General features: G+C 40.7%; 1 protein-coding gene across 3 annotated transcripts; it reads left to right on the forward strand.

Annotated features, from left to right (window-relative positions):
- On the forward strand, positions 1–26,735 carry ABHD3 (abhydrolase domain containing 3, phospholipase). 3 transcript variants are annotated; one of them, XM_074899098.1, is made up of 9 exons: positions 1–219; positions 1,851–2,014; positions 4,915–5,097; positions 6,858–6,903; positions 9,740–9,852; positions 15,048–15,221; positions 15,867–15,915; positions 15,999–16,164; positions 24,626–26,735. In XM_074899098.1, the coding sequence occupies exons 1-9, from the start codon at positions 73–75 to the stop codon at positions 24,802–24,804; spliced, it is 1,221 nt and encodes a 406-aa protein (XP_074755199.1). In that variant the 5' UTR covers positions 1–72; the 3' UTR covers positions 24,805–26,735. The 3 variants fall into 3 exon arrangements, with proteins under 3 accessions (XP_074755199.1, XP_074755201.1, XP_074755202.1); XM_074899100.1 differs by lacking the exon at positions 15,048–15,221; XM_074899101.1 differs by lacking the exons at positions 6,858–6,903; positions 9,740–9,852.

Raw genomic sequence — 26,735 nt, forward strand, 5'->3', positions numbered from 1 at the left:
CGCTGCGGTGCCGTGGCCGTGCCGTGCCGTGCCGTGCCGTGCCGTGCCGTGCCGTGCCGCCCGGCGTGTGCGATGGACTGGCAGGTGCTGACTAGGGAGCTCTCCCTCTACCTGGAGAGCCAGGTCCGCGTGGGGCTCTTCGGCTCCGGCGTGGGCTTGTCCCTGGTGCTGGGCTTCGGCGTCGCCTACGCCTGCTACTACCTCAGCAGCATCGCCAAGGTGAGCGGGAGGGCGGCGGGGCGGGCGGGCTCCGCAGGTGTCTCGCCAAGGCGGGAGGGACCGTCCTGGCGGGGACCGTCCCGCGAAGGTCACCTCCACCCACCCTCCTTAGGGGAGGCAGCCGGCGCCCTCCTGGCGGGGGGCGCGCCGGCACCTGCCGTGGCCGGGCGGGGGGACACTGCCGTCTCGCCCTCACACCCCGCGTCCTTCCTCTGGAGGTGCCGCTCCGGGGTCCCGGCGGCCCGAAACCCCGCTCGCCCCCCCGCACAGGCCCGTCTCCGCGGCCGGGCCGGGCCGCGCAGCCCCCGCCCTGCCGGCGGGGCCGTTGGGCCCCCGGCGAAACACTGCGGCGCTTCCTCCGCTGGGGCCCGCCGGTCGCCCCCGGGGTCCGGCCGGCCTGAGGGGGGGGCTCGTCTGGTCGTGCCCGGCCTGGGAGGGGAGGGGGCTCTGGCCTCAGGCGCCCCCGAAGTGCAGTTGTACCAGGGGGAGAGCTTGGCTGGGGGCGATGGTTTGGAAGGGGAGGTCAGGAGCCCTTCCTCCACCACAAAATCCCGACCTCTTTTGCTGTGCTGACAGGGCAAGTGATAAAGTGGTTTGCTGCCCTTGTGTCTGCCTTCGGTACCATCGTTCATACCTCTGGAGCCACTATCGCAGTGTTTTGGGGGCTAGGACATTCTTGTACATCTTCTCATCAGTAGTGGTTTCACATAAATTAGGCATTCGTAAATTAGACACTCGCAAATGACTTGGATACAGTAAGCCCGATCTAATCTAAAGTGTCCCCATGGGGAGAGCGCCTGGTTGAATGCTTAATCAACTGAAAACACGCATATCAAAAGATCTATGACTGCTGAAGACGCGTGTGTTGCCACAGTCCTTCACGGAACCACTGAGAACATAGCCTCCCTCTTCATCGAGAAGAGGGTACTTGAGTTTGGTCAGAGGAGAAGAATGAAGGGAGGACATGCCACTACCACTGTGTATGTGTTAACCGTTTCCCTCAAAGCATCCTATTAATGCTTGAAGAGTCAGTGTAAAAGAGAAGTTTAAGAAATGTGGTTGCTAAAACATAAGATGTTTGGTAGGCAGGGATTTCCACATTAATTAGTGTACAAATGGAAGCTGTAAGATAAATCTCTGTATGCAGAGCGCTGTTAGAGATGAGTAACCAATGCAGATGTGTACTGTAGTATGAGATGGGAGGAGGAGTGTCCTACCAGGTTGAAATAGGTACTGCAGGTGCAGGTTGAAGTACTCAGATTAATCATAATTTCTGTGCGATGCACGAACATTGATTCAGTAAAATCTTTCTCACCTGCTGTGAGATAGTGTGGTTTTGATTTGTCAGTGAAAGATAGAATGCTGGTAAAAGAGCTAGAATATTATGTTATTAGAAATAGGTGAGGAATCCATTATGATAAGTGGGTTTCAGTTGGGCATTTTGGCATTTTGGTTTGTTTTCATTTACTTACCTCTTTACCATGAAAGGAAGAAGCATTGCAAATGATTACATGAAAGAAATACGTTTACTGGGAGAGGTTTTAAACAAGCTTTCATTTCTTTCTTTCTTTCTTTCTTTGTTAGTTTGTTTTATATGAATTCCTATGCTTGACTGTAGTCTCTCTTCCTAGAAACCCCAGCTGGTGGCCAGCAACGACCGTTTCTGCCGCTTTCTCGAGGAATATTGCCCTGTTGTGACAGAAACTTACTATCCCACAATTTGGTGCTGGGAAGGTCGGGTGCAGACACTCCTGCGTCCCTTTATCACCTCTAGACCGCAAGTACAGTACAGGAAGTAAGTGCCTTTTTTCTGGAAAGTGATTGATTTGGTAGCCAGTGGTCATCTTACACTGACTGTGTCACAGCTACCATCATTGCTCAAGCTTGTGCGTATTTTTTTGCTTTATGCCGGCCTTTACTACTCCATCATAGACTTGGAACCATCTCTATCCTGGATTCAATATACAATAGTTTTAAAAGGTCAGGGTTCCCATATGGCCCTATTTTAGCTCAGAGAGTTTTGGAGCACTGAAATTCTGGTGACAATACAGGAACTGATGTGGTTGTATGTTCACAGGATCACATGATAGTTGAGGTTAGAAAGGGCCTCTGGAAGTCGCTTTGTCTGATCCCCCTGATCAAGCAGGGCCACCTAGAGCCAGCTGCCTTGGACTGTGTCCAGACAGCTTTTGAATATCCCTAAGGATGGTGACTCCACAACCTCCCAGGGCAACCTGTGCCAGTGCTTGGTCACCATGCCAGTGAAAAAGTGTTTCCTGATGTTCAGAGGGAACCTCCTGTGTTTCATGTTGTGCCCATTGCCCCTGGTCCTGTCAGTGGGCACTACTGACAAGAGCATGTCTCCGTCCCCTTTGCACCCTCCCTTCAGGTATTGAAATGCATAAGATCCCCTGGAGCCTTTTCTTCTCGAAGTGAGCAGTCCCTACACAGAATCACAGAATCAACTGGGTTGGAAAGGACCTTGAAGATCATCCAGTCCAACCATTAACCTAACACTGACAGTTCCCAACTACACCATGTCCTTAAGCGCTAAGTCGACCTGACTCTTAAACACCTCCAGGGATGGGGACTCCACCACCTCCCTGGGCAGCCCATTCCAACGCCTAACAACCTGTTCTGTAATGAAATGCTTCCTAATATCTAGTCTAAACCTTCCCTGGTGCAACTTGAGGACATTACCTCTTGTCCTATTGCTTACTACTTGGTTAAAGAGACTCATCCCCAGCTCTCTGAAACCTCCTTTCAGGTAGCTGTAGAGGGCAATGAGGTCTCCCCTCAGCCTCCTCTTCTCCAGACTAAACAACCCGAAAACACTCTCAGCCTTTCCTCATAGAAGATATGCTCCAGTCCCTTCATCATCTTTGTGGCCCTTTGCTGGCCCTTTGATGGACTCTCTCCAGTATGTCCATGTCTCCTTTGTACTGGGGAGCCCAGAACTGGGACCCAGTACTCCAGGTGTGACCTCAACCAGTGCTGAGTGGAGGGGAAGGATCACCTCCCTTGACCTGCTGGCAGTGCTCCTCCTAATGTAGCCCAGGAGTTGTTGGCCGCCTTTACTGCGAGGGTGCATTGCTGATTCATGTTCAACGTGGTGTCCACCAGGACCCCCACATCCTTTTCCACAAAGCTGCTTTCCAGCTGGTCAGCCCCCAGCACATACTGGTGCATGGACTTGTTCCTTTCCTGGTACAGGACTTTGCACTTCCCCTCATTGAACTTCATGAAGTTCCTGTCAACCCATTTCTCCAGCCTGTTGAGGTCCCTCTGGATGGCAGCACAGTCATCAGCTATATCAAATATTCTGGTGTTTGAGTGCCATAATTTTGCAAAGGTCACATGCAATCACAGTATCTGTCCACTGAACCAACATGTTCTACCTTAACCATAGTGTGGCCACATTCAGCCTTGTTTTGAATATATAAAACTTCTGGATGTTCAGAGTAACTTTTACATGTAGGGTTTATGTTGTGTTCTTTGATGCCTAAATTCTAAGAGGGAAAAAACTTACATTTAGTGTTTGTCCTTAGCTGATCTCTCTCACACATAAATGAGACACAGTCTGGCAAATGAGGCATTTGGCACAAGACCTAAGGAGAAGTACTTTTATGCGCCGGAACCTGGATGCAGCACAAGTTGTTTCAGCTCTGTTTGCATGGTAGAATAGATTTAGCATTTAGCAGCTTTCCTTAGTTTTAGTAACTAGGAAACATTTCAGTGGTATGGCCATGTCCATTTTTTCTAGCCCTTGTATACTCTCTATTTCAAGGTTTGTGGGGGAAGAAACATAGTTCCATGGGGCAATGCTTATTTTGCATCATTTGAGATTGTGTTGGCAGTACACACCATCACTGCATCTACTTCCCATTACTGAAAAAGGGCAAGGCTGAGCTAATGAGTCCAAGAAGGCTGATGAGCTTTAAAATCTGGAGTAGGTGCTATCAGGACTTTCAAATGAAAAATCAAATGCCAGGTAGCCTTACATTCTCTCTCATACAGTGTCTTCATTGCCGGGAAAAGGCAAGATTCTGTATGTTTCTAAAAAAAAAAAAAAAGAAACCTTGTCATTGTTTAATGCATGGTTAGCTTCTTGGGATATCATATTTATGGCATTATTAAGGTACATGGTTTAAAAGTGCATTCTAGCAAAGTTTATGAAGACACAGGGTGAAAGATGCAGTAGTGTCTGTCTGTGTTCTGCTGTTTAGCATGTAACAAAGTGCCATCCATTATATGAGCTGCTTCTTCAGATAAAGAGAAAAAATTGTGATAAATGTTTAACACGTTGCCCAGTGTGCTATCAGAAGATTCTCAGATGATCCAAAGGAAATCTGCAGTACACAAGCCTGTATAAAATAGAAGGCAATGCCAAAAACCACATTAGTTACAAGCTTCCAGTACTTCAGCAGCAATTCATGAAAGGCCAGATCGGATCTTCATCTACTGTGGATGGGAATTACTCCACAAATTGACTGTGCTAACTCATGTCAGCTGTTAGGCACAGCTCTTTCCGAATAGTAAACATGCAAACATACCTAGTTAGGTGGCACTTTGAGTGTTAAAACATAATTAAAAATGCAGAATTCATACCTGGTATTTTGTGCACTGTAAGCACTCTTTAATAGTATGCATGTATTTTTCAATCTAATCAGTGTTGTCTTCAAATGTTCCTTTCAGTGAGCTCATTAAAACAGCAGATGGAGGACAGATTTCATTGGATTGGTTTGATAATAATGACAGCTTATATTATCCGGATGCCAGCACAAGACCCACTGTCCTGTTATTGCCTGGCCTGACAGGAACGAGCAAGGAATCCTACATTCTTCATATGATCCATCAAAGCGAAATACTGGGATATAGGTGCTGTTGTATTATTGCTACTATTTTGCTTCTTCTAATAAGATCAAATATAAGTATGTATATGTATAAGATGCCTTTCTAAGGCAAATGAGATCTGAAGACATTAGTTAATGTCAGAAAGTATTATTACTACTAATAATAATAGTAGAATTATGTAACAGGCAGTACGTTCAGAAGGGCTGTTTTAGTATCTACAGATGTGCCTCAGAGATTGCAGTGAAAGCAAGCTAAATCTGCATAGGCCTTTGCTGCTGTTTCTTAAATTATAATATCAGTATTTGTGTTACCTGTACACTTTCTAGAGAAGGGATTTGTATTCAGCTCCAAGAAGACTGGTGTAGATAGGTTGCTGGCAGCAGGCCTCGGAGGAAGTCAGCTCCTGAATGCCAAAATTGCTTGATTCAGCAGCCTCAAAGTTGTGTGAGCAGGAAGGAGAGCTAGCCTGGTCTTACTGGTAATAGTTAAGGAAGAGGTTTGTCACATCTTAACTGTTGCTGCTTAATTTAGTTTTGTCATTAAAGCTTCTGGTCAGAGTTGGATAAAATAAGTGGATTAGTCGGTGAGTAAATTCCTTTATGTAATCATATTGCTGCTGCTGTGCTTTAAAATAAATTGTCGTTGTTCCAGGATCTGTATTTGGAATATTACATTTTGTCTTTGCAGATTGGCTTCTGGTACAGACTATTATAATAAGTTCTTCAAATCTGTATATATGAACTTTTGTCTGCATGTCTGGCTATCTCTTCTCTGTTTGGAGGTTTGGATAACTGCTTTACTAAATTATGAAAGTAAAGTAGAACTTTAACTGTTCAGAGTACTTTTAAAATCACTTTAAAACTTACCAGTAAAAAATATCAGAGGAGGAAGGGCCTCAAATCAACATCTTCTTACTATTAATTTTTTAAGTATTCCTGAAAGAAATATCTGCATTTGGTCACCTAAGAAAAGAAGGTATAGCATTAAAAAAGGAGAGCTTTAGGTCAGATTTCAACAGAATGTTATAATTTTCTTTTGAAACAGCAACATTTGAGAAAAATAGCAAAACAAGTAATTTTTCATGCCTTTAACCCATCTAAAATATGTAGATATTATTTAACAAAATTATTACAGTGAGATGGTAGAAGAGTAATATAAAAGTAAGATTTATTAAGAAAGTATAGATCCTAATCACAGTAATACTGTTAAAAGATTCAGACTCCCACCAGCACAGAGAGAGCAGAAACTTCTACTATACCAGACAAAAAAAAAAATCCCATACCCAAGAACCTGCAACTTAGATGCAACTGTCACTGTAATTTTTGTTTGGCTTATTTCTTGCTATGTAATACAATTATGTAGCTTTGGAGGACATCTACACGTGGATCTTTGATGTTCCCTTTCAGAGCACTGCTTTAGGCTCAGCCCTGCATGGGCAGAGCTTGTGGCTCATGTTTGGCCAGCTCAGAGTGCAGGTAGAACAAGATATACATATGATCTTGAGGTAAACCTCGGGACTCTCATCCTGCAATCTGAGCTCGGCCAGCAAATCACAGAGTTCATACAGAGTCCCACTGACTTCAGTGAACTTCATTCCAGTATAAAGGTTCTTCCGCATAGGTCAGACTTTAGAATCTGTAGGACTGTAGATATTTATGTGCTGAATGCATTCATAGAACTGGCTCATTCTTCTTTACACATTTTCTTTTTTGTGTGTGTTTAAGTTATCTTTTTTTAGTGGCATGAACAATGTGTATAATTGAATTTACTGTCTCAATTTTTAGATGCGTGGTTTTTAACAATCGGGGAATTGCTGGTGAGGATCTTTTGGTAAGGATGACTTCTAAGATAAACCTCTAACTATATATGGAATCATTTGTGTCTATTTGTATGGCTGGATTTAAATGCGAGAAATAAGCATATGTTGAAAATGCAGAGAATCTAGTCAGCTGGTAGATCAATCGTGCCTACATTTGTCTTTTAGTTTAGAACTCAGAGGTCAACTGGTCAACACACAATTTTTGTGAACATTTAATTTTAGAAAATCATTGAAATTATGAGTATCTGTAACATTCAGATGAACAATCCTTACTTTTCTTTCAAACAATACTACAGTATCTAAAATGCACACATCCAAGAAATTCTGTTCAATCAGCGCAATTTTCCTCCATTGTTTTAACATACAAATCCAAATTTAAGCAATCGTAATTACTTTCCCAGTTGCCAATATGAGTTTAAAATAGACTTTGACATAGTTAACAAGTTGTGCCATAAAAATTGAGCCATATTATGTGTTATTGAATTAATGAACCAGATTGATATTAATAGCCCTATCCTAAAAGCTGAATGTGTTCCTATTTTTCTCAGCAATTATGACACAAACTCAGCTGCAGAAGACATTTTTTTGTCTTTGGGACAGACATATCACATTTGCTTAGAAATAACTGGCAGTTCCACAAATGACAAAGTCTTGAAGCTAAACATTTTCTGCAGCTAGGGTCAAGGCATGATGAAATATTGCTGAATAAGCTTTGTTTCTTCATATGCGTTTTGTTGACAGTTCTGCAGCTGGAATGAATGTGCATAATACTCGGTATTGTTTTGCATTTTTCAATCCCCTGGTTTCAAACTTTAAAAAGCTCAGAATGTTTTCCCATAATCAGATAAAGCATTTCAATGCAAATATTGCCATGTTAAGAGTAGTTTTCTGCATACTTTTGGAGATGGATCTACAAAGAGTTTTGTGACACACAAAGTCCTTATTGATGAATTTCTGAATCGTTAAGAGAAAAGATCTCTTGTTTGGATGCATTGTGTGTATTTTACTGTAATCGGATTTACATCTTTAAGCTTTATAAGATCTTACTGTGAAGCTAACCAGCTGAAATTATCACATTTTCTGCAAAGGGGTTTCTATGTTTTAATATAAAATCCCTAGTTAATGAGTTTGAAGCACAGTCGAGCACCACAGCAGAAATTAGTCATGCAAGAAGTTATTTTTCTGGTCTCTTTAAAGATAGATTCAAATTTACACCAAATAATAGCTAGTTAAAGAATCGGTTTTAAAATGCTGTTCACATTTGTTATTGAAAGATACTCTGAGTTATTGTTACGGAATAATCAAATATTAGATTGACCACAGACGATGTGAGCTAAGATGGTGTTTTAAAATATCTTCATACAATGAGTAGATAGATAGACATTAAAGTGTCAGGAGTTAACTGAAACTAAAATGCAAGATATCTCTCTAGTTTTATAAACTTTTAATCAAACCCACTTTCACTTAGAATGCATTAGACCCTAGTTACTAAAAGTAATTTATTTTTCCTTGTAAACTTGACAATTTTATTAATATAAAACATGTTCACACTGTTTATAATTAATAGGGTATAAAACAGTGAAGAGTGATTCATGTGGATGAGAACTGGAAATGCAACATCAGAGGAAATTAAAAACGTCTTCAATTTTAATTATCCAGATTTAGCTTTTTTCCCTTTTTTTTAATCTTTGACTTCAACATTTCAATATTCTTGTTAAATGTATTTTAAGTAATTAATTTCATCTAATTCAACCTGTTAAAATTGCTCACAAATATCCAGGCTGTTTAACTGAAAGCAATTTAAAAAAAAAAAACCACCTTAAAATACATTGTGCTTCAGGCAACAGATAAGTTCAATTAACTCATAATTAAGTATTTTTATATTTAGTTTTGATGTTTATAGTGAATTTTGGCAGGCCAGCCACTACCTGTAGTTAAAGCAAGATTGCTAATACATTAGTAGCAATTTGATAATTAAAATCTCACTTTTGCTGTAGATGAAATCTAGAGAATACCATTAGAAAAAAAACTTATTTTACTGTGATTCTTACTGTACCTAAAGGACTTGTCTCCCTTATACTACTCCAGATAGTCCCCCAGATTGTGGCCTGCAGCAGTTGTCCATGCAGATGATGCTCAAAAGCTGTGCATATCCTTCAAAAGCAGGGAAGGGGTTACCCAAATCTCAGTGATGCCAGTGGAAGTCATTCCAAGTCTCAATTCAAGATCTGGAGAGATGCTGATGGTAGATGGAGAAGTGATAATATATGTGTTTCATTGTTTTAGTTAATAGAGTATTTTAGTAAATTAGGTAAATGGCACTGGTGACTTTTTTAATGTATTTATTTGCCTGTATTCTGTGTAGAATCTAAGTATTGGCTACTTTTCAAATGCTAGCTTTCAGAACTTGAAATCTAGTATTTTCTTTTGCATTTGAATGTGGATGAAGATGGCAAAATTGTCATTGTAACTTTCTTTTCTGCAAATTGCAGCCCTTGTGGTATGTTTCCATTTCCTCAGGGTATTTCAAAAATATCAGTGCCTATCTAGTTCTGATCTAGTTCTATCTAGTTTAGCTCACTGTTCTGTGTTCAGATTTTGTCTAATGACCTGGAGGTTGCAGATGCTGAAGATATGTCACCTGTTTTATTTTGTACTGATAACAAGTATAACCCCCGCCTCCACCTCCTTGTGAAATGTTCTCGGTTTTTATTTGCTATTTAGTGCAGCTTCACGATAAATGCTAAATTTACCTTCTTATATAAATGATTCACTGTTCAGTTTGCTTTTTCCTTAAAGGATAATACAAAAGCTTACGATGGCATTTTTCCCTCCAACTCCTTACAGACACCAAGGACTTACTGTGCTGCTAACACAGAGGATTTAGAGGCTGTTATTCATCATGTACACAGCTTGCACCCCTCAGCTCCGTTCATGGCAGCCGGTGTTTCTATGGGAGGGTAAGGTATTATGCAACAGAAGTCTCAGCTTAATTATGATCATAAAATAAGACTGTGGTATCCTGATTTTAAATTGTTACTCTGCAATACTTACGTTACTGAACTGCAGCTAACTTGAGTCTGTCTCAAACAGTCAATGTTCAGAAGACTTTTAGAAACTTAACATCTCTGAGGCTTTTAGCTCTGTCAGGGAAATTGGCCAACATTCAAAAGTTGAGAGGGGTGGAGAAAGACAGGAAACACTGACAGACAGATTGACAGCCAAACAGGCAGGCAATACAATATTTGGAAACTATGGAGGCTGTCTTTGGAGCAGAGAGATAAAAAAGAGGAACTAGAGTTAACATACCATGTTTCTTAGCAACCTCTGGAAATTACAAGATTTATCTTCACTATGTTTGGGTTCTGCAGTGTGTGGGTAGGTTCAGAGATGTGGGTATCTGCTCTGTCTGGCTCAGAAGCAAGAAGTAGTATTGTTGTTGAAATCCGTATGGGTTGACATAGCACGTAGTATTAAGACTTGCTGTGTCCTGGCTGCTCTCCAGAAAGCACAGCTAGAACAATGATAGCACAGTTGCTTAGAAAAATCACTGCTATTAATGTTCAGACAGCCTCTTTAACAAAAATCATAGGAGAGGAGAACTTCCATTAGAAATAATGCAGACACAGTGGTATCTTTCCTCCTTTCTGATAAATTTTATGGAGCATGAGCAGATAGAGCTCTGTATATTGACATTAATCTAATGACTCGTCGAGCTTTGGGATAAATACAGATTTGTTCAAGCAATATAGTTATTGATAACCAAATAAATAAGTAACTTCAAAGCCTTTTAAATCAGGCCAACCTTTTTCCATTAATGTTGCTGGGATTTTGCCAGTGTTTTCAGTATGAAGACATAAGAAACTTTCCAGTATGTCAGTGTCCGACTTGCTGTAAAGCCCAAAATTTGGCACAGTACAATCTCATAAGTGCCAAATACAGGAAAATAATCTCTTCTCTAGACCTGTATGTTTTGCTCTTACTAAGAAAGCACAGCATGCCATTAGTTATCTTCATTGCTGCAGGGGTGCATTGCTGAGTCATGTTCCGTTTGCTCAGGTCTTTTTCAGCAGAGATGCTCTCTATCCAGTCATTAATCTGTCCTAGGTGCAGGATTCTGCGTTTGCGTTTGTTGAACTTCATGAGGTTTCTGCCAGCCCATTTTCCAGCCTATTGAGGTCCCACAGAATGGCAGCCCTGTCTTTCCAGTTCACCAGCCACTCCCCACAATTTGACTTGCAAGCTTACTAAGGGTGCATTCCATCTCATCATCCAGTTAATGAAGACATTACACAGTACTGGCCCCAGTATTGACCCCATGAGCAACACTACTAGTAATTGATCCAACCACTCCAGTTGGACTTCAAGTTCCTGATTACAACTCTGTGAGCCTAGTGGTCTAATCAGTTTTCCACTGACATTGCAGGTCACCTATTCAAACCATATCGCCCTAGTTTGGCTACATGGAGACCACAGAAGACTTGTCAAAAGCCTTGCTAAAGTCAAAATAAGCAACATCCACTCCTTTCCCCTAACCACGAAGGCAGTCAGCTCATCATAGAAGGCAGTCATGTTGCCTTCAACCTTGGTAAATCCATGCTGGCTGTTATCGTCCACCTTCTTTACCTTTACATGCTTGAAAATGGCTTCCAGATGATATTTCCAAAACACTGAGGTTAGGCTGAGCAGCCTGTGTTTCCTTCCCCTTGCCATTCTTCTAGATGGGTGTCTTTTTTTCCAGGCATCAGGAATATCCCACAGTTGCTGCAACCTTTCAAAAGTCATAGAGAGCAGTCTCATGATGACATTGGCAGCCTCCCTGTGGAGCTCTAGTGCACCCCACCTGATTCCACTGATATATCTATGTCCAGTTTGCATAACAGGGCCCTAACTTGATCTTCTTCTGCTATGAGTAATAATTCACTCTTCCATACTCTGCCACTAGGCACAGAGACCTGGGAGGCTTGAGAACAGACCTCAGCAGTAAAGACAGGGAGGACAGGTAGCCCTGGCCTTCTACAAATGTTTTGTCACTAGGTTCCCTGCTCTGTTGAATAGTGGACCCAGGAGGGAATAAAGGCCAGTTAGCCTAACCTCAGTTCTTTGTGAAGGTCCTCTGGATGCCATTTCCAAGCATATGAAGGATAAGGTGACTGGATTCACCAATGACAAAATATACCCGAATGATCTGATTGCCTCCTATAATGAGATCACTGGCTTCGCTGATGAAGGGAGAGGAGTGCATGTTGTTTGTTCCGAGCCTTTATTTGTATCAATGTACAAGAAAGGCAGCCACAAAGGCCCTGCTTGTTGCCTTTCTCTTCTTGTCCTGCATGTCCCTTGCTAGTTCCAAATCCAGCTGAACTTTAGTTGTCCTAACTGCATCCCTGCGTGCTTGGGCAATGACTGTTTCTCCCAGGCAGCCCCCTTCCACCTTCAAGATATTTCCTTCTTGAAACTCAGGATTTCCTGATCAGGAGGCCTATAGCAGATATCCACCATGATATCTTCTTTGTTAGCCTCCTATCTGATTTTGAGCTGTTAGATCTGAGTTGGCTTATAACTTGCATCAGGGAAAAGTTCTGTGTGTTTAAATGGCTTCTTTGTCTAAGGTGCAAACCCTCCTCCCTGCCTTCAAGGCCTTCATGAAGAGTATTTGCATCCATCATAGCATAGTCTTATCTGCCTGTGAGTCCTCCATGTCTCTGTGATCCAATAAACTTGTTCTGTGACTACACAGAGACTTCTAATTCCTCCTGTTTTTTCCCATGCTGTGTGTTTGTGCATGTACTGGCACATGAGATGGGCCGCTGTCATGCCATTTTCTCAGGGAAGAGTGAGAGCCTCCTGCATTATACGATCCCTTGGATGCTTCATCAGGGCCTGTGAAGCCTTCACTTCAGGCTTTGCTCTCCATCCCTTGACAAACCTAGTTTAAGACTCTTCTTCACAAGGTTAGCAGGCCTGTTGGCTCTTATCTCCCTTGGTATGCTATCTCTCCCCAGCTCAGACTTTTTTGCATGCAAAACGTGAAATAAAATGATGTATTGCAAAAACATGTTTAATCGGAAATGGTGAAAGCCAAAGAAGCATCTGCAGTAGAGGCCTGTTTCAGTGACAACATACAGATTTAAAGCACAGTAATTCTTCATGGGTAGCTTCTTGTGTAGTGCACCATTACACTAGAACTAAGAGTGCTGGGGTGCACTAGGTGAAGCACCAGGTTTTCATGGCTGAAGGTGCAATAGAAGCTAGCTGTTCTGCAACTAGTGCAAAAGACGAGTTCAGCCCTCGATATCATTTCTGTCCTTGGCTTAACCTAGTTATGGTATCCAAAATAGTGGCAAAGTCTGTTAGTATGGCACTGGGGATCTGTGCTGTATTCCTGGCCTTTACCTCACCACCACCACTGGGCAATTTTAGGCAAGATGTTCCACCTTCCTCCTCCAATGTTTTTAAAGTCCTGAACCACAAAGACAAAACATATGCTTTCTAGTAAACTGGAAGAGTCTTTAATCATCCACATGGGGACTGTTTTCATGCTTCAAAATTAGAGAACTTGCATGTTTAAAATTAAGCAGGAGCAGAGATCTCATCAGAGGCATACTGTGAAAATCATCCACTTGTCTTAATCTTAGAATATTTTTTATTACCTATCCCTTTTCAAAATTTTCTGAATAGCCAGTTAATCTATATAGGACACATTTGCTCAGTTAAGAAGAAAAATAAACATTCACTTCAGAAGGGCGTAAATGTAAATGAAAGCCCATTTGTTCTACTGATCCTCAGTATAGTGTTTCAGAAAGGGACTTTTTTTCTAACCTAAAGGTTTCTAAACCTTCTCTCTACCACATACATTCTGTGAATTCTGTTACAGAAGGTACTTCTTCTACTACTGCAACTTTTGTTTATTGGTTTCTGGTTCACTGTTCTTACAGTGTATACTGGTGACTCACAGGTTCCTCTTCTGTGGGTGAGAGGGAACATATGCTACCGAACTCCTATATGTGCCGCAGGCGACTTTCCTCATTGGGTGTAACTGTGCTGATGGCAGGAGCTCACTCCCTTGTGTTGTTTGCTGTTCTTTTCCTGCTGGTTCCTACCAATTGGGAAGTCTTTCGTAATACGAAAGACTGGTTTCCCTTTTGCACTGCTGCCCTGTGATCTGGTAGGCAGTGAATGGGGATAAAGTCTCTGTGATGGTAGGCTGGTTCATGATGTCTTTGCTAAAGGTTGCTGTCTCCTAAAGTATGGTAGATGAAGCCAAGGTATGGAGTGTTGGTGATCCAGGAAGCTATATTAAGTTGTAGAACTTGTAATGTTTTGAGTTAAAGGCTTGGTATTAAAATGTCAGTTGTAAACTTTGGGGCCTCAGGCAGTAAAGTAAGATTTACAGCTTTTCTGTTAGTAATTTTCTTTTACTCTCTTCCTGTATTTTATTTTTTCTAAACTCGAAGGGTCAGGTACTGGTGAACTCTCCCCTTTTTTCAACTCAGCTATACATCAGGAGTAGAGACTGTAAGTTGCAGTTGGCCAGAAAGACAAGACTTAAGCCATTTATTTGGCTCGTAATTTTGTTTCGCTAGTTTTATTCATTATTCAACACTTCATTCTTTACATGCTTTGTGTTAAAAGAACAGCTGTGTTCTCTCATATGTGCGAGGTGGGATAAAGACATTACCTTCAACTCAGAAGAGAGCTTCATAGTGAGGCAGGCATACCAGGAGCAGCTTGCATTTGTCAGGCACATGCGTCAGATTTATCAGATCAGGAAGACCAAGAGCTTGTAAAACAGTAAAACATACTAACAACTTGGGAATACCTGTTCCATGAGTAAGATACATTTATTTGACCTTTTCCTCCCTTTTAGTGATATAAATAAGACTAGTACATCTCTTTCTATTTCTAAATGCACTCCTACCCACATCCTACACAGTGCACTCAATTTCTCTCTGACAGTAGAGAGGGAAATCAAACTTCATGAGTCATATGTTGATTAGACTGACTACCTTTTAAAGTATTAGGCACAACCATAGGGCTGATAGAAGAAACTATTGAAAAACAGACAAAAAGATGGCTGATTGTTATATTTGCTTTAAATTGAAGCAAACAATTTGATAGTATATATGTTTTTGTTTTTCATTTCTGTTTGTAGCATGCTTCTTTTAAATTACCTGGGCAAAACTGGCAGAGACACTCCTTTAATGGCAGCTGCAATTTTCTCTGCGGGTTGGAATGTTTTTGAATCTGTAGAATCTCTGGAGAAGCCACTAAACTGGCTTCTTTTCAACTATTACTTGACCACTTGTCTACAATCCTCTATCAGCAGGTGAGTTGCCTTCTGAACTATTTAGCAAGGTGGAAGGATGTTAGCATGAGATCTACAGCAGGTATAATACTGGCAAAATTAATGCTGTAACACTTCAGATAGCTGTTCTGTGTGCGTTTGTCTGCAAGTTTTGAAATCAAAAAGACCTTTGCAAGAAAGATTGTCATCAATGTGACAAAATTTTTCTGCTCCTCAAGGGACTCAGCACAAGATCAATGTAATTCTATATTTATGGGTGAAGTGAATGGATTTTTAGATTTTTCAGGCATGCACATATTGACTTTTGAGTATATATGTAAATACACTAATTATTTTAAATCAGCATTGACTGCAAAAGCATGGCAAGGACTAGTTCATCCTTTGCTTTGTAAAATTAGGGTGTATTTTGTATTCCCAAATATTTAGTTCTTTTATCTTTGGCATCTTTCTCATGGCTTATGCAGATTTTTACTATGTTGCAGGATCTGCCTGCATATGAATGAACAATTCTGCTCTTGGATTCCAAACAGATTTTGAATATGACAGAAAATTAAAACCAAGCATATTCTGGTTAGGGAGTTTTTCTATAAATGTAAAGCAGAGGATTTCTACATCTGTTTATATAACACAAAATAAGCCCTCCAATTTTTCTCTCTTTCTTTTTAGGCATCGACAAATGTTGGAGAAATTATTTGATATGGATCTCGTGATGAAGGTATGTAAAAATGTTACTTTGCTTTAGCTGGATACTGTTATCCAAATGCTGATGTAGTTCCCTATTTGAATTCTGTACTTCAGGCTAGAACTGTTAGAGAATTTGACAAGCGGTTCACTTCAGTCATGTTTGGCTACCGTACAATCGATGATTACTATGAAGATGCGAGCCCATGTCGCAAGCTGAAGTCAGTAGGAATTCCAGTATTATGTCTAAATTCTGTGGATGATGTTTTCTCACCAGGTCATGGTAAGTTTAGGCTTTTAAAAATATATTTATATGTATATGCAGTCATTAAGACAAACTACATGACTATGTGTGGAGGTGAATTTCAATGTTACTTGTACATAGGATCAAAACCTCCAGGGATGGATCAGTCTTGCAATTTACTTACAGTGTAAGACACATATAAAACAGCTGATGATAGAGAGACCTGATTAGTACAGAATGCAGAAGTGCATGGGGTGGCAATCATTAGCCATTAGTAGACTCTACAGTCAAAAGAAATAAATACACACACTTAGGGTGTGAATTGTCTCACTGTAAGGAAGATACCAGATGTATTGCCCTCTCAGAAGCTCCCATTTCTATTCATCAAGTACGAAAAGAGCCTGTAACAAGGAACTCAGATTCAGATGTCTGGACTGTATACGTTCAGAGTTCAATGAAAGTGAAAACAAATATTTTTTATTGCCGTTTTTCAATCCAGTCCCTACAAAGACTATCTGGCAGTTGTTTATGTTTCAGATTACTTGAAATCCTCAGCTGTTGATCTCAGTGCCACCTCCAGTGCCTGAAAATTAAAAGTAAGAAAAAATGTTAAGTTTGCTTGTAGGCCAAAATCTAGGGTAAGCGAAGAGATATAGACAAGGTGAGCTCCTAGAAGGAGACACGTTGAAATTAAGAAGAATCGAACTAGAAGATGAAGCAGCAATATCAGCTAGTAACAGATAGGCTGAAAACTCTGTTTTCCCATTTCTTCCTATTTTCTGCCAAACGCGTGATCATTATGAACATTTTGCTTTTGATCTGAAGATCAAAAACCCCTGTTGCTAACTGTTTTAAGAAGATATGCTTGTTCCTGCGGTCTGTGTATTGGTTATAGCATCTGAGAAGAGAGGGAGAACAAAAGCTAATGTAGAGAAAAACCACTACACTGAACAGCTGGTTGAGGGGACAGTCTTCAGCAGTGAACACCTGACACCTTTAAATATGGAGTTTATACACTTGATTTATTTCAGGGAAGCTTTCTTCTGCCACCACAAGTCAAGTGAGATTCTTGTAGAATGAGTCATGAAACCAAAGTGAGTAGGCAAACAGAACAACAAACAGAAGAATGAAGAAATTAGAAGAGGCTGTGTGTGTACTGTTTAACTGTGTGCAGCTATACAACACATACAGAAACATGCACACACACACATTTCTATCTATAGTTTGAAGACCTTTTAGACACAAATGTGACATGAAAAGGGCCACTCTGGTAGAGTGCTCTAGAAAAAGACAGTCTGATTCCTTCTCCCCTTGAACAAAAAGCATCCGTGCTATGCATGAACAATATAAAGAGGTGACAGCCACCTAATATGAGGGAAAAAATGGTGACTCTAGATTAGCCTAACTACCTCTCCTTTACACTAATGAAAACAGAGGCTTAAAAAAACCTAAGATCTGGGCAAACATAGCAATATTCTTACAGAATACTATATCCATCTTTAACAATTTGTACTTCAGGGATTCTGAGACAGAGTCAGTCCCTTTGTATTTGCTAAGCCTCTGTGGGATTATTTTTTTTTTTTCTTGAAACTGGACAGTTGCTGTTTCTGTTATAAGCATACAGTGTCCTGGAAATGAGAATGGATGGGGATGTGACCCTAAAATCTGTGTCCAAATATAAAATCTGGCTAGCGAATCTGAAGATAAATTTTTATGGATCTTTGGCTCTGGGGATGACTTTCCCCACAGTACTGCAACATGTGTGATCTGCTGTGTCATGCTTCTGCCATTAAGTATCTGGAGAGGGACAATGGCTTCACCTCTATGTTTAGCTATAGCTCAGTTTGTGACTTCTGTTGTAAAGTGAAGAACACTTACTGTGGCCCGAGCAAGCTAGCTAGTTAGCACAGGTAACAGCAGTGTGCCTCTGTCCCTGGAGGATTCATTAACATTTTCCAGCCTGTTATCACTGGGTCTGGGACCTTTGTTAGCTAGGTTAAAGCTAGTGCAGACACTCCATCCCCTTGCCTCTTCATTTTAGAATATAACCTCCAACTCTCAAGAGCCAACCATTGACCTTGACCCCATGAAATTAAATCTGAACACAGGAAAACAGTGTTTACTGTGGGAGTGGTTAAACACTGGCATAGAGAGATTGTGGGATCTCCATCAATGGAGACAGTCAAAACCTGATTGGATGCAGTCCTGGGCAATCTGCTCTAGGTAACCCTGCTTGAGCAGGGGAGGTTGATCTAGGTGATCTGAAGAGGTCTCTTACAGCCTCAACAGTTCTGTGATTGTGTGGCTTAACCAGCCAAAAGACTGAATCCCCTACAGTACAGCTGTAGCAGATCTCTCCTCCCTTGGAGCTCTTTTTTAAAAGAAACACAACTCTTCATGAACAGTGGATTATAGGGATGGTCTCTTGTGTAACATTAACTATCAAAACTATTGTTAGAATGCCTTAGAAGTCTTGCTGTGTAGAGGGAGGTGAGGTAGAGCACCAACACTTCTGAAACAAAAAGTGTTAAGTGTCTGTTGTAATGACTGTCCATCCTCTCTTAAACTCTGACCCTAACCAGCCTTTCTCCATGAAAGTGTTTGGGCAGTTAGAGATTTGCTTATTCCTTGTTCACAGAGTTAATGCTGTGGGCTGTAAACCGCTGTCCTCGTGGTGACAAGTTTACCTTAGGCCACCAGGACAATGTTGATTTACAGCTAATAGCACGACTCTGTTATGTGTGTCTATCCTTGGCTCCTTTTTCATTTGTGTTGTGCACCCTCAATGTGAAACATTGCACCAGCAGGAGACACAGGGCACCCTGATTAGCAGCCTAAAAATTATGGCTGCTGACGTCAGTTACTGGAGTTTATTCATCTTCACACTTTTGTAGGCTGTTTTATGTTAGTAAACATAAAGGGCTGTGTTACTCTGGGAGGTGACTTTATTCAGGCAACCGGCTTGTTTTTTCTGACTTAAAAGTATGTGGACACATGTAAGCCTATGGCAACCAGAGGCAGTTTACTCTCACAACTGTATAATGGATTCAAAGCCACAAAACTTCTCATCCAGATTCCAGCCTTTTATTGACTTTTGGGACTGGTTAGTTCATGCCTCATCTCTCCCAGTAAAACCTTTGAGCTTTTAAGCTACCTTCCACCTCTGTTGTAGATAGCTGTAGTTTTCGACAGCTGGGAAACAGGCCTAGAAAACTTGTTAGGGAAAAAGCTGTGCCAGAATTCCTTTGTGTTTAAATATCCTTTATAAAGCTAGCCACATCTGTCTTCCTGTAACAGAGCTTGGGTCATACGAACCCAAGTCTGCTTTGTCACTTCACAGTATGGACCTAAAGAGAGACTCCCCTTAAAAAGTGCAGATGCTGTCTCTGTTACCTCTTCATACCTGATCATTTCTTCCCATGTAGCTTTTTGGTACACTTTGTACTTCCCAGCAATTATTTTTGAATATGCTGTGAAAATGTGCCCTTTGATCTCAATCCACTATCAGGAAGAAACAATTTGTTTGCAGTCCTTCCTTAATGTTGCTGTTTAAAGTTCATAGAGCTTGGCAGCTGACGTAGCTGTAGTTTAATTCTGGAACGCAGTTCTCATATTGCATAATACTAACTAATGAAAACAAATGATTTCTTCATTGCATGATACTTCTCTCACCATAACTAATTTAAACAAGTCATTGCTTCAGGAAATATGTAACATAATCAAGTCAAGCCCTTTATTTTGTAAGTGTGAAAAATAAATCAAGAAGATGGAATGATAGCACTCATTATAGTGTCACATTTAACTTTTTAACTGAAGTGGCATTTTTGTCCTCAGAGACTTTAAGCAGTGTATTAGGCATTCAACTTAAATTTCACTATAGTAATGCTTAGCTAATTGTTGCTGGTGTTGGAATGTTCTCCCCAAGCTGAAAGCCTGCCCTTGAAGCTAGGTGCCATGCCAGCTCCCTCCTGATCCACTGTGCCAAATAAGTGAATGTCTGAAGCTCAGTAATACTTTTTATTGAACTCTGAGCCTTTTTTTTGTCCCTCTGAATCCAAACTTGGAGTAATTGCTCTTATGTGTTATTCTGCATCCTGTTATGTAAACGGCACAGTTGAATGAAGCTGTCTGGAGAGATCAAATGGCCAAGGAATGGCCAGACAGATAACAGTTAGAGTTTAAGGAACAGGGAGAAATCAACCAAACAGTGGAACAGAAAGTCTGACAGCAGTGACTTAGTTAAGCTGATGGTGCTTCACATATATGTTCTTCTATTGTTCTGTTTTAAAATATACTTTTTGCAAAGAATATATAACAAATTGATTCTGAATGAGGTAATTCTGCGCATGCATACATACATTGTGGTTCTGTGATCACAAATAACAGGTCTGTGCCTGTTGGATTTTGGACAGCAGAAACATAAGGTTATATGTGGACAAAAAAGAACAGTAGTATAGTTTGGTATACCATCCTATATCCTAGAGTTCATCACATCCAGTGCTCCATTCATCTGCCCTTTACACTGCAGAATTTGCTCCGTTGCATTGTGGGTTTATTTGTGGATGGCTAATGGTCCCTAGAAACAGCCTTGAGAAAAGTACCACATCACTGCCAATAATCATTTGCATTTTGGCACTGGAGAGCAACACAACATTTTCAGTTCTCTCCTGAGAAGCTGCAGAGCAAGAAACTCTGCTGGGGATGAGTCATACTAATGGCGACCCAATGGTACCAAGACTGACTTATACCAAGGGCAGGCTCTCTTGTTCACCACAGGGGAGGTAAGAGTAGAGGGATAACAGTAGGTCAAACTTGGCACCAACTAAAAGTCCTCACTGCAGATGGAAGCAAATGACTGCATATTCAGCACAGTGCTGCAGCTTCTGATAAGAGCAATGATCTGTGGCAGAATTCTGCTGTAAATGCACATTAGTTAGAATAGGGAGACCTTCAGGATGGGGAAGATAGGGAAGACATTCGTAAAGACCTGTGTGGCTCGCACCTTACCTGGTGCAGAAGATAACCAGCATCCTAGTGCTCGTAGGCTTCTAGGAGAGAGCTGCTGTAGCTCTTTGGAGGCAAGGGAGCACATGGCACCCACTATGGTATTGCCAATCAGTTTGGGAATGAAGAATGAACGACCAGCAAACTGATTTGGGAGGTATCATTATGTTGGCAGCCTCTGAATGACATGTATGCAGAGGTCACAGTGAGTTTTGCCTGTAGGGGCTTCCCCAGCTGGGTTGGCACAGCGGAGGAGACATCATCTCCCTTCCACACCCCCAGCAAAGCAGTTTCTTATCAGGAAAGGATATTTCTCTCTACTCCTTGACACTAGTCTGACAAAGTGAATGACAATCCTGTTTTTGCACAATCTTAGCTAGTGAAGAGGTGTGTTCAGGCCAGTATGCAGCTGATCCCAAATCCACTAGGATGAATGGAGTTCTCCTGTTATCTTTGATTCTTGGAGATCATATCTGTCTCTCCTCACACACTCCTCACCATGCCCTTCCCTACAAGCCTATCCATTAGTCCCCTCAGTGACCACGGAGACAGCTGCAGGACAGCTATGGAAAGTGTGATTCATTACCTGAAGCAGGAATGGGGACTCAGGGTTGAGTCTGACCCCCCCCCCCCACTTCCCTATTGGGAATCTGTTTAACATGGCCCATGCGCTACTAGAGGGAAGAGGAGCAGATGGCTTGGTACAGATAAGTGGGCAAATTCCCATGCAGTCAGCAGGGGCTGATGTGAATCGTAGCTACTGTCTTCGTACATGGTAGTGTGTTCATGTACAGAATCTGAGGGAGCCAGAGCAGAGATTGCTGGGCAGATGAACTCAGGCAAAACTCCAGATGAGCACTTGCTGAGTCTGGTGTCCAAAAATGATGCATGTGTTGGACTGAAAGAAATAGCACATTGTTTTCTGCATCTCTTGTTTTCAGCCTGTGCTATTAGCCAGTCATGGCTGGCAGGCCCTAGGCTTTTATTTCATTGACTCTTCTTTTTAGTCTTGCCTCAGCATTGCTTTAAAAGGCTCAGATACTGCATATAGTATTTTCAGTTTTCCAGCTGAACAAAGGAAGAGTCAAGGACTTCTTGTAGAGACAGAAGCAGGTTTCTTCCACCTAGTAAAGGATTAAAATCACTTACTAAATGCTGGAATCTATAAACTACTTAGATACATGCAACTTTCAAAGGAGGGAAAGTGTGAAAGAAATGAACAGCACTCAGTAGCAAAGAATCTCACATACTCTGCAAGAGAATCCCTGTTGCTCTCTGGAGCTCAATCTGTGCTCCACTCAGAGCACAATCAAGTACCTTATGTTATGGGCAGGAACCTTATAACACAACATTCATAAAAGACACTAACCCTGCTATGGATATGGTTGGTTTGACATCTGTGCTGAGGCCCTGGAGTGGAACAGAGCATGTCATTCTAGTACGGACCTCTGAGGCACAGACCGCTCCACTGACTCTGCAGGTCCAGTGCTTGTGCCCTGATTTATTTTAAGTTGCGCATCTGTTCGTCACAGTCATTGCTTTCAAGATCTCGTGTGACGTACTCTGGCTAGGGGTCCTTCTTTGGCTAAGGAAAGGGTGCCGTGCTGTTACACTAGTTGCTGAAAATGAAGGCAAATCGGCATCTTAAGCACAGAGCAACGAGACTGCCAGCATCCAAATGAAAGCCAGGAACTCATCTATAAAGAAGGCAGTGATAGGCAGGAATAATGACTATTCAAGGATAATGACCTTTGAGACAGCAAGTGTATAAAGGAAAGCAGACTCCTAGAAATAGGAGTGAGAGGGAGATGTCTCTGAAGGAAGTTTGATCAGAAAGGGATGTGGAAAACTGGACTCCTCAGAAAGTGAACCTGATTAAAAAAATCTCACTTCAAAAATACTTTAAAATAAATGGGGTGGCAATAGAAATCCTGCAAATGACTTTCTGCTTTTTGTTGTAGTGCCAAGGCATTTTTACTTTAGCAGTGTATGACCTAAAATCAGATTTATTTTCTTGTGGAATCATAGCCTTTTTTAGACAGCACAGTGAAATTCCTACTACTCCCTTCTGTCTGGGCAAAGCATATCTTCTTTTGCTATTGTGTTTTCTGTCAGTCCCGAAGAACCAAAGAATCTGTATGATTTTTATTTTCTTCCTTTACATGAAGTTTATTATTTGAAAACTGGAATTTTAAAAGGCATTATTTACTGAAATGTATTGAGACCTGCTCTTTCAGGAGTATATCTGGCATCTTTAAAACTCCAGAGGAATTCCCTTAAATAACTTAATTTTTATATCAAGAACGCAAACGTCACAGCTCCATAAAGCTCCACTGTTGTGTCAACCAGTCCATGTGATAACAGGGTCACCCCATCACACTGAAATACCACTTGTAAAGCCATATGCTTTCTGTTGTCAGTCTGCACTAACTGACCTCTGTTTTCTTTCACAAGGGGAACGGCCCAGGTGATAGCATTGATTAAGCCACACATCTATGCACATTCCAAATAAGATGCACTGAAGCCTCCCCTCCTGCACATTTCAAGATCAGCGCATATTCCAGGTGTAGTTCACTGACGAATTTAAGCTCCCTGTAGGCTGTCTCTGAAAGGGTCACCTCACCATAGTCCTCATGTGACTGTGCCTGCCACCATTCATATGCTGGCATTAACATGGAGAACCAGACCAGGGAGCTGATCCAGCTGAAAACTAACTCAGTAAAAGAAAAATTCTTGTACTATCCAGTCGAATAATCCAAATTCTAAATCAAATAATTTTCTAGAAGTCACTATTCAGTAGAGAATCACTAACCTTCTGGGTGACACAGAGCAGATTTCTGTGTCCTTGTGCAGTTTGTCTGCCCTTCCTCTCTTTCTGTTTACATTGCGTATTTAGATTATGAGCTTCTTAGGGCAAGAACCACTGCCCAGTCTGTTTGCATTGTCTGGTCTAAATGTGAAGGTGTAAACGTATGGCAAATAAGATATAGTTATGATAACCCAGGATAATCTTTGATATTAGCTGATAGGATACCTTACAAACAAAGTCTTACCGTGACATTAAAGGCTTGGTGTTTGGAGTCTCCTACAAAAAGAATGAGATTCACAATTAAGGTCCCAGTTCCTCATTTTTTTCAAAGTTGAATACTGCCAACACAGGTTAAAAACTACAGGTTTGATTGTCCTTTCACTTATGATCTGGTATAAATAGTGTAAGTATGCATTAACATGGGTGCTGTTCCATCAGTGGGACTGAAAGAAAGGTGAAGCTGAAACTTGTACAGCAGCCAGAAAAATCACACAGATGAGGTGAGTTAATGATGAAGAGAGAAATGGCCTTTAACACAGGTGTGGTTCTATGTCCTGTGGTGCATTTAAGCATATTTTAATGTTGTGCGTATTTATTCATACGTAATATGAGAAACAAGATAAATTATTCAGTGGCTGGCATTTTATAGAAGGATAAGGACTTAAATTTTTTTTATCCCCTTTTTAGCTATACCAGTAGAAACCGCCAAACAAAATGCAAACGTTGCTTTGGTTCTGACTTCATGTGGAGGCCATATTGGTTTTCTGGAAGGAATATGGCCAAGGAAGTGCACTTACATGGACAGAGTCTTCAAGCAGTTTGTGCAAGCTATGTTTGAGCATGGAAATAAAATCTTTAGCATGTAGCTTTGGACCACTATTATAGCACAGTGGCACACTCTGACAAGGGCAGTTAAGCTTAATGCACAAATTTTAACTCCTGTTAAGCCAGCAAATGGATGAAGTCCATTACTACATGCAAAAATATTTTTTCCTAAGATTTTGTAGCAAGAAACTAAATATTATGTTGTCACTTTTATATTTATTTTTAATATGCCTTACTAAGAATGACCTTAAATTAAACAGCATTCTGCATACATCAAACTGCACTTAACCAAAACCATCAAGTAGACAGATTATAATTCCTCAGGATTTTAATTTAAATCAGTACATATTTAGGAGACTTAATTTAGATGGCTTTTAATATTAGAACGGCAATGTGCAAAATAGCATATTTTATCCTGTTACACATAGTACATGTTGGCCCATTCCTTAGGGCACTGATTGTGAAAATCTTAAAATACAAAAACAAAAGGAGGAGGGAACACAAAGAAGCAGTGATTCTTCAAATAAGTCAAAATCTCAGCATGTTATTCCATAGCATACCTGCTTTTGCTGTTCTACCCTGAGAGTATTCAGATCTAGGGCTAGTTGTTGGTTTTTTAAACTATGTCAACGCCACACTTGTCTTACATGATTATTTTTTAAACAGCTAATTTATAGTGTTTACATATAACCAAAAGATTCCTTTAAAACAGTACTGTAATAACTTATGTAATTAAAAGACATCTTGCATTTCAAAGTTCATGTAAACCTGGGTGTTGTTATATATGTAATACATACTTCATATAACTGGTAGACTCTATGATTCTGTCTGTTATGTTTATATTGCCCTGGGAGAACATTTCAGTTTTAAAGAAAACATTAGAATGTTGGGAAATTGATATAATCTGCTTTAAATTTGGGGGAAAAAAAGAAAAAAAAAATCCAAATCCTTTGTCTCTGCTATTGCTTTAGATAATTTCTAAAAACGTACCAAACTGTTTAAAGAAATCTGGGAGCTGAGCTGAGAGTCGGAGCTCCATCTCTCTGGTTTGTTCCCTTGATCATTTGTCAGCACTTTGGTAATAGGTTGACAAATCACTGAAACCTTTGCAAAGTGATTTCTGCCCTGGCACCTTACGAATTTGTGAGGCTGACTGAGGCATCACTGTTCTCTTCAGCCCTGAAACAGAGTGAGAGCCAACATGGACCTTTGAGGAAAAAGGACAGTTGGACAGAATGTATTTAGAAACTGCTTGGAAGTCCTAATTTAGGGCATACTGAAATTTAAAAAAGGCTTTTAAGCAGTTTTTGTGGAGCTCCCACCTCATGCTGATCACTGATTTGGGCCCAGCCACACAAGATAAGTCAGTAAAGACGTCTTTGCATTTTTATTTTTATCTTTTGAGCAGGGTCAGTACAAGAAAAAAATGCGGATAAAAAAGCAAGTCAGATCTTTTGTCTCAAGCAGTACGTGAACAGTCCTCTTGCAAGGCATGTTTCCTAGTAACAGCAAAGGAAGAACAAAAATACTTTTTGTCTTTAGAAAAAGAAATTGGGACATGCTATACGAAAGCTAGTTTTGTAAGGTGGAAGGTTAAATTAAAAAATTAGAAAATGCTTTCAGGTTTTTGACTTTTCAGACAAGCATTGGCCCTTGCCCAAATAACAAAATCTAACATTTTTCCTCTAATAGGAACATGAGGAAAGTGACTTGTAAAAGCAAAATGAAATTTTGTGCATGTTACTACAATATATGAAATCAGCGTATTAGTAGGGTGCCTTATTTATTCTTACTTTCATTTCCAGTTTTTATGTTCATACAAAAACAATAAGCAATAAACAGTGTATTGAGCATTATATTTGTAAAATTGTTTGGGTCCAGTACTGTTCAAAACTCAACACCAAGTATTAATAAAAATAAAAACATTTACATTAAAAGCACATCTTCATGTGTAAATAAAAGTAACGTGATT

The sequence above is a fragment of the Athene noctua genome, chromosome 2 (genome assembly GCF_965140245.1).
Source record: "Athene noctua chromosome 2, bAthNoc1.hap1.1, whole genome shotgun sequence".
Classification (NCBI taxonomy): Eukaryota; Metazoa; Chordata; class Aves; order Strigiformes; family Strigidae; genus Athene; species Athene noctua.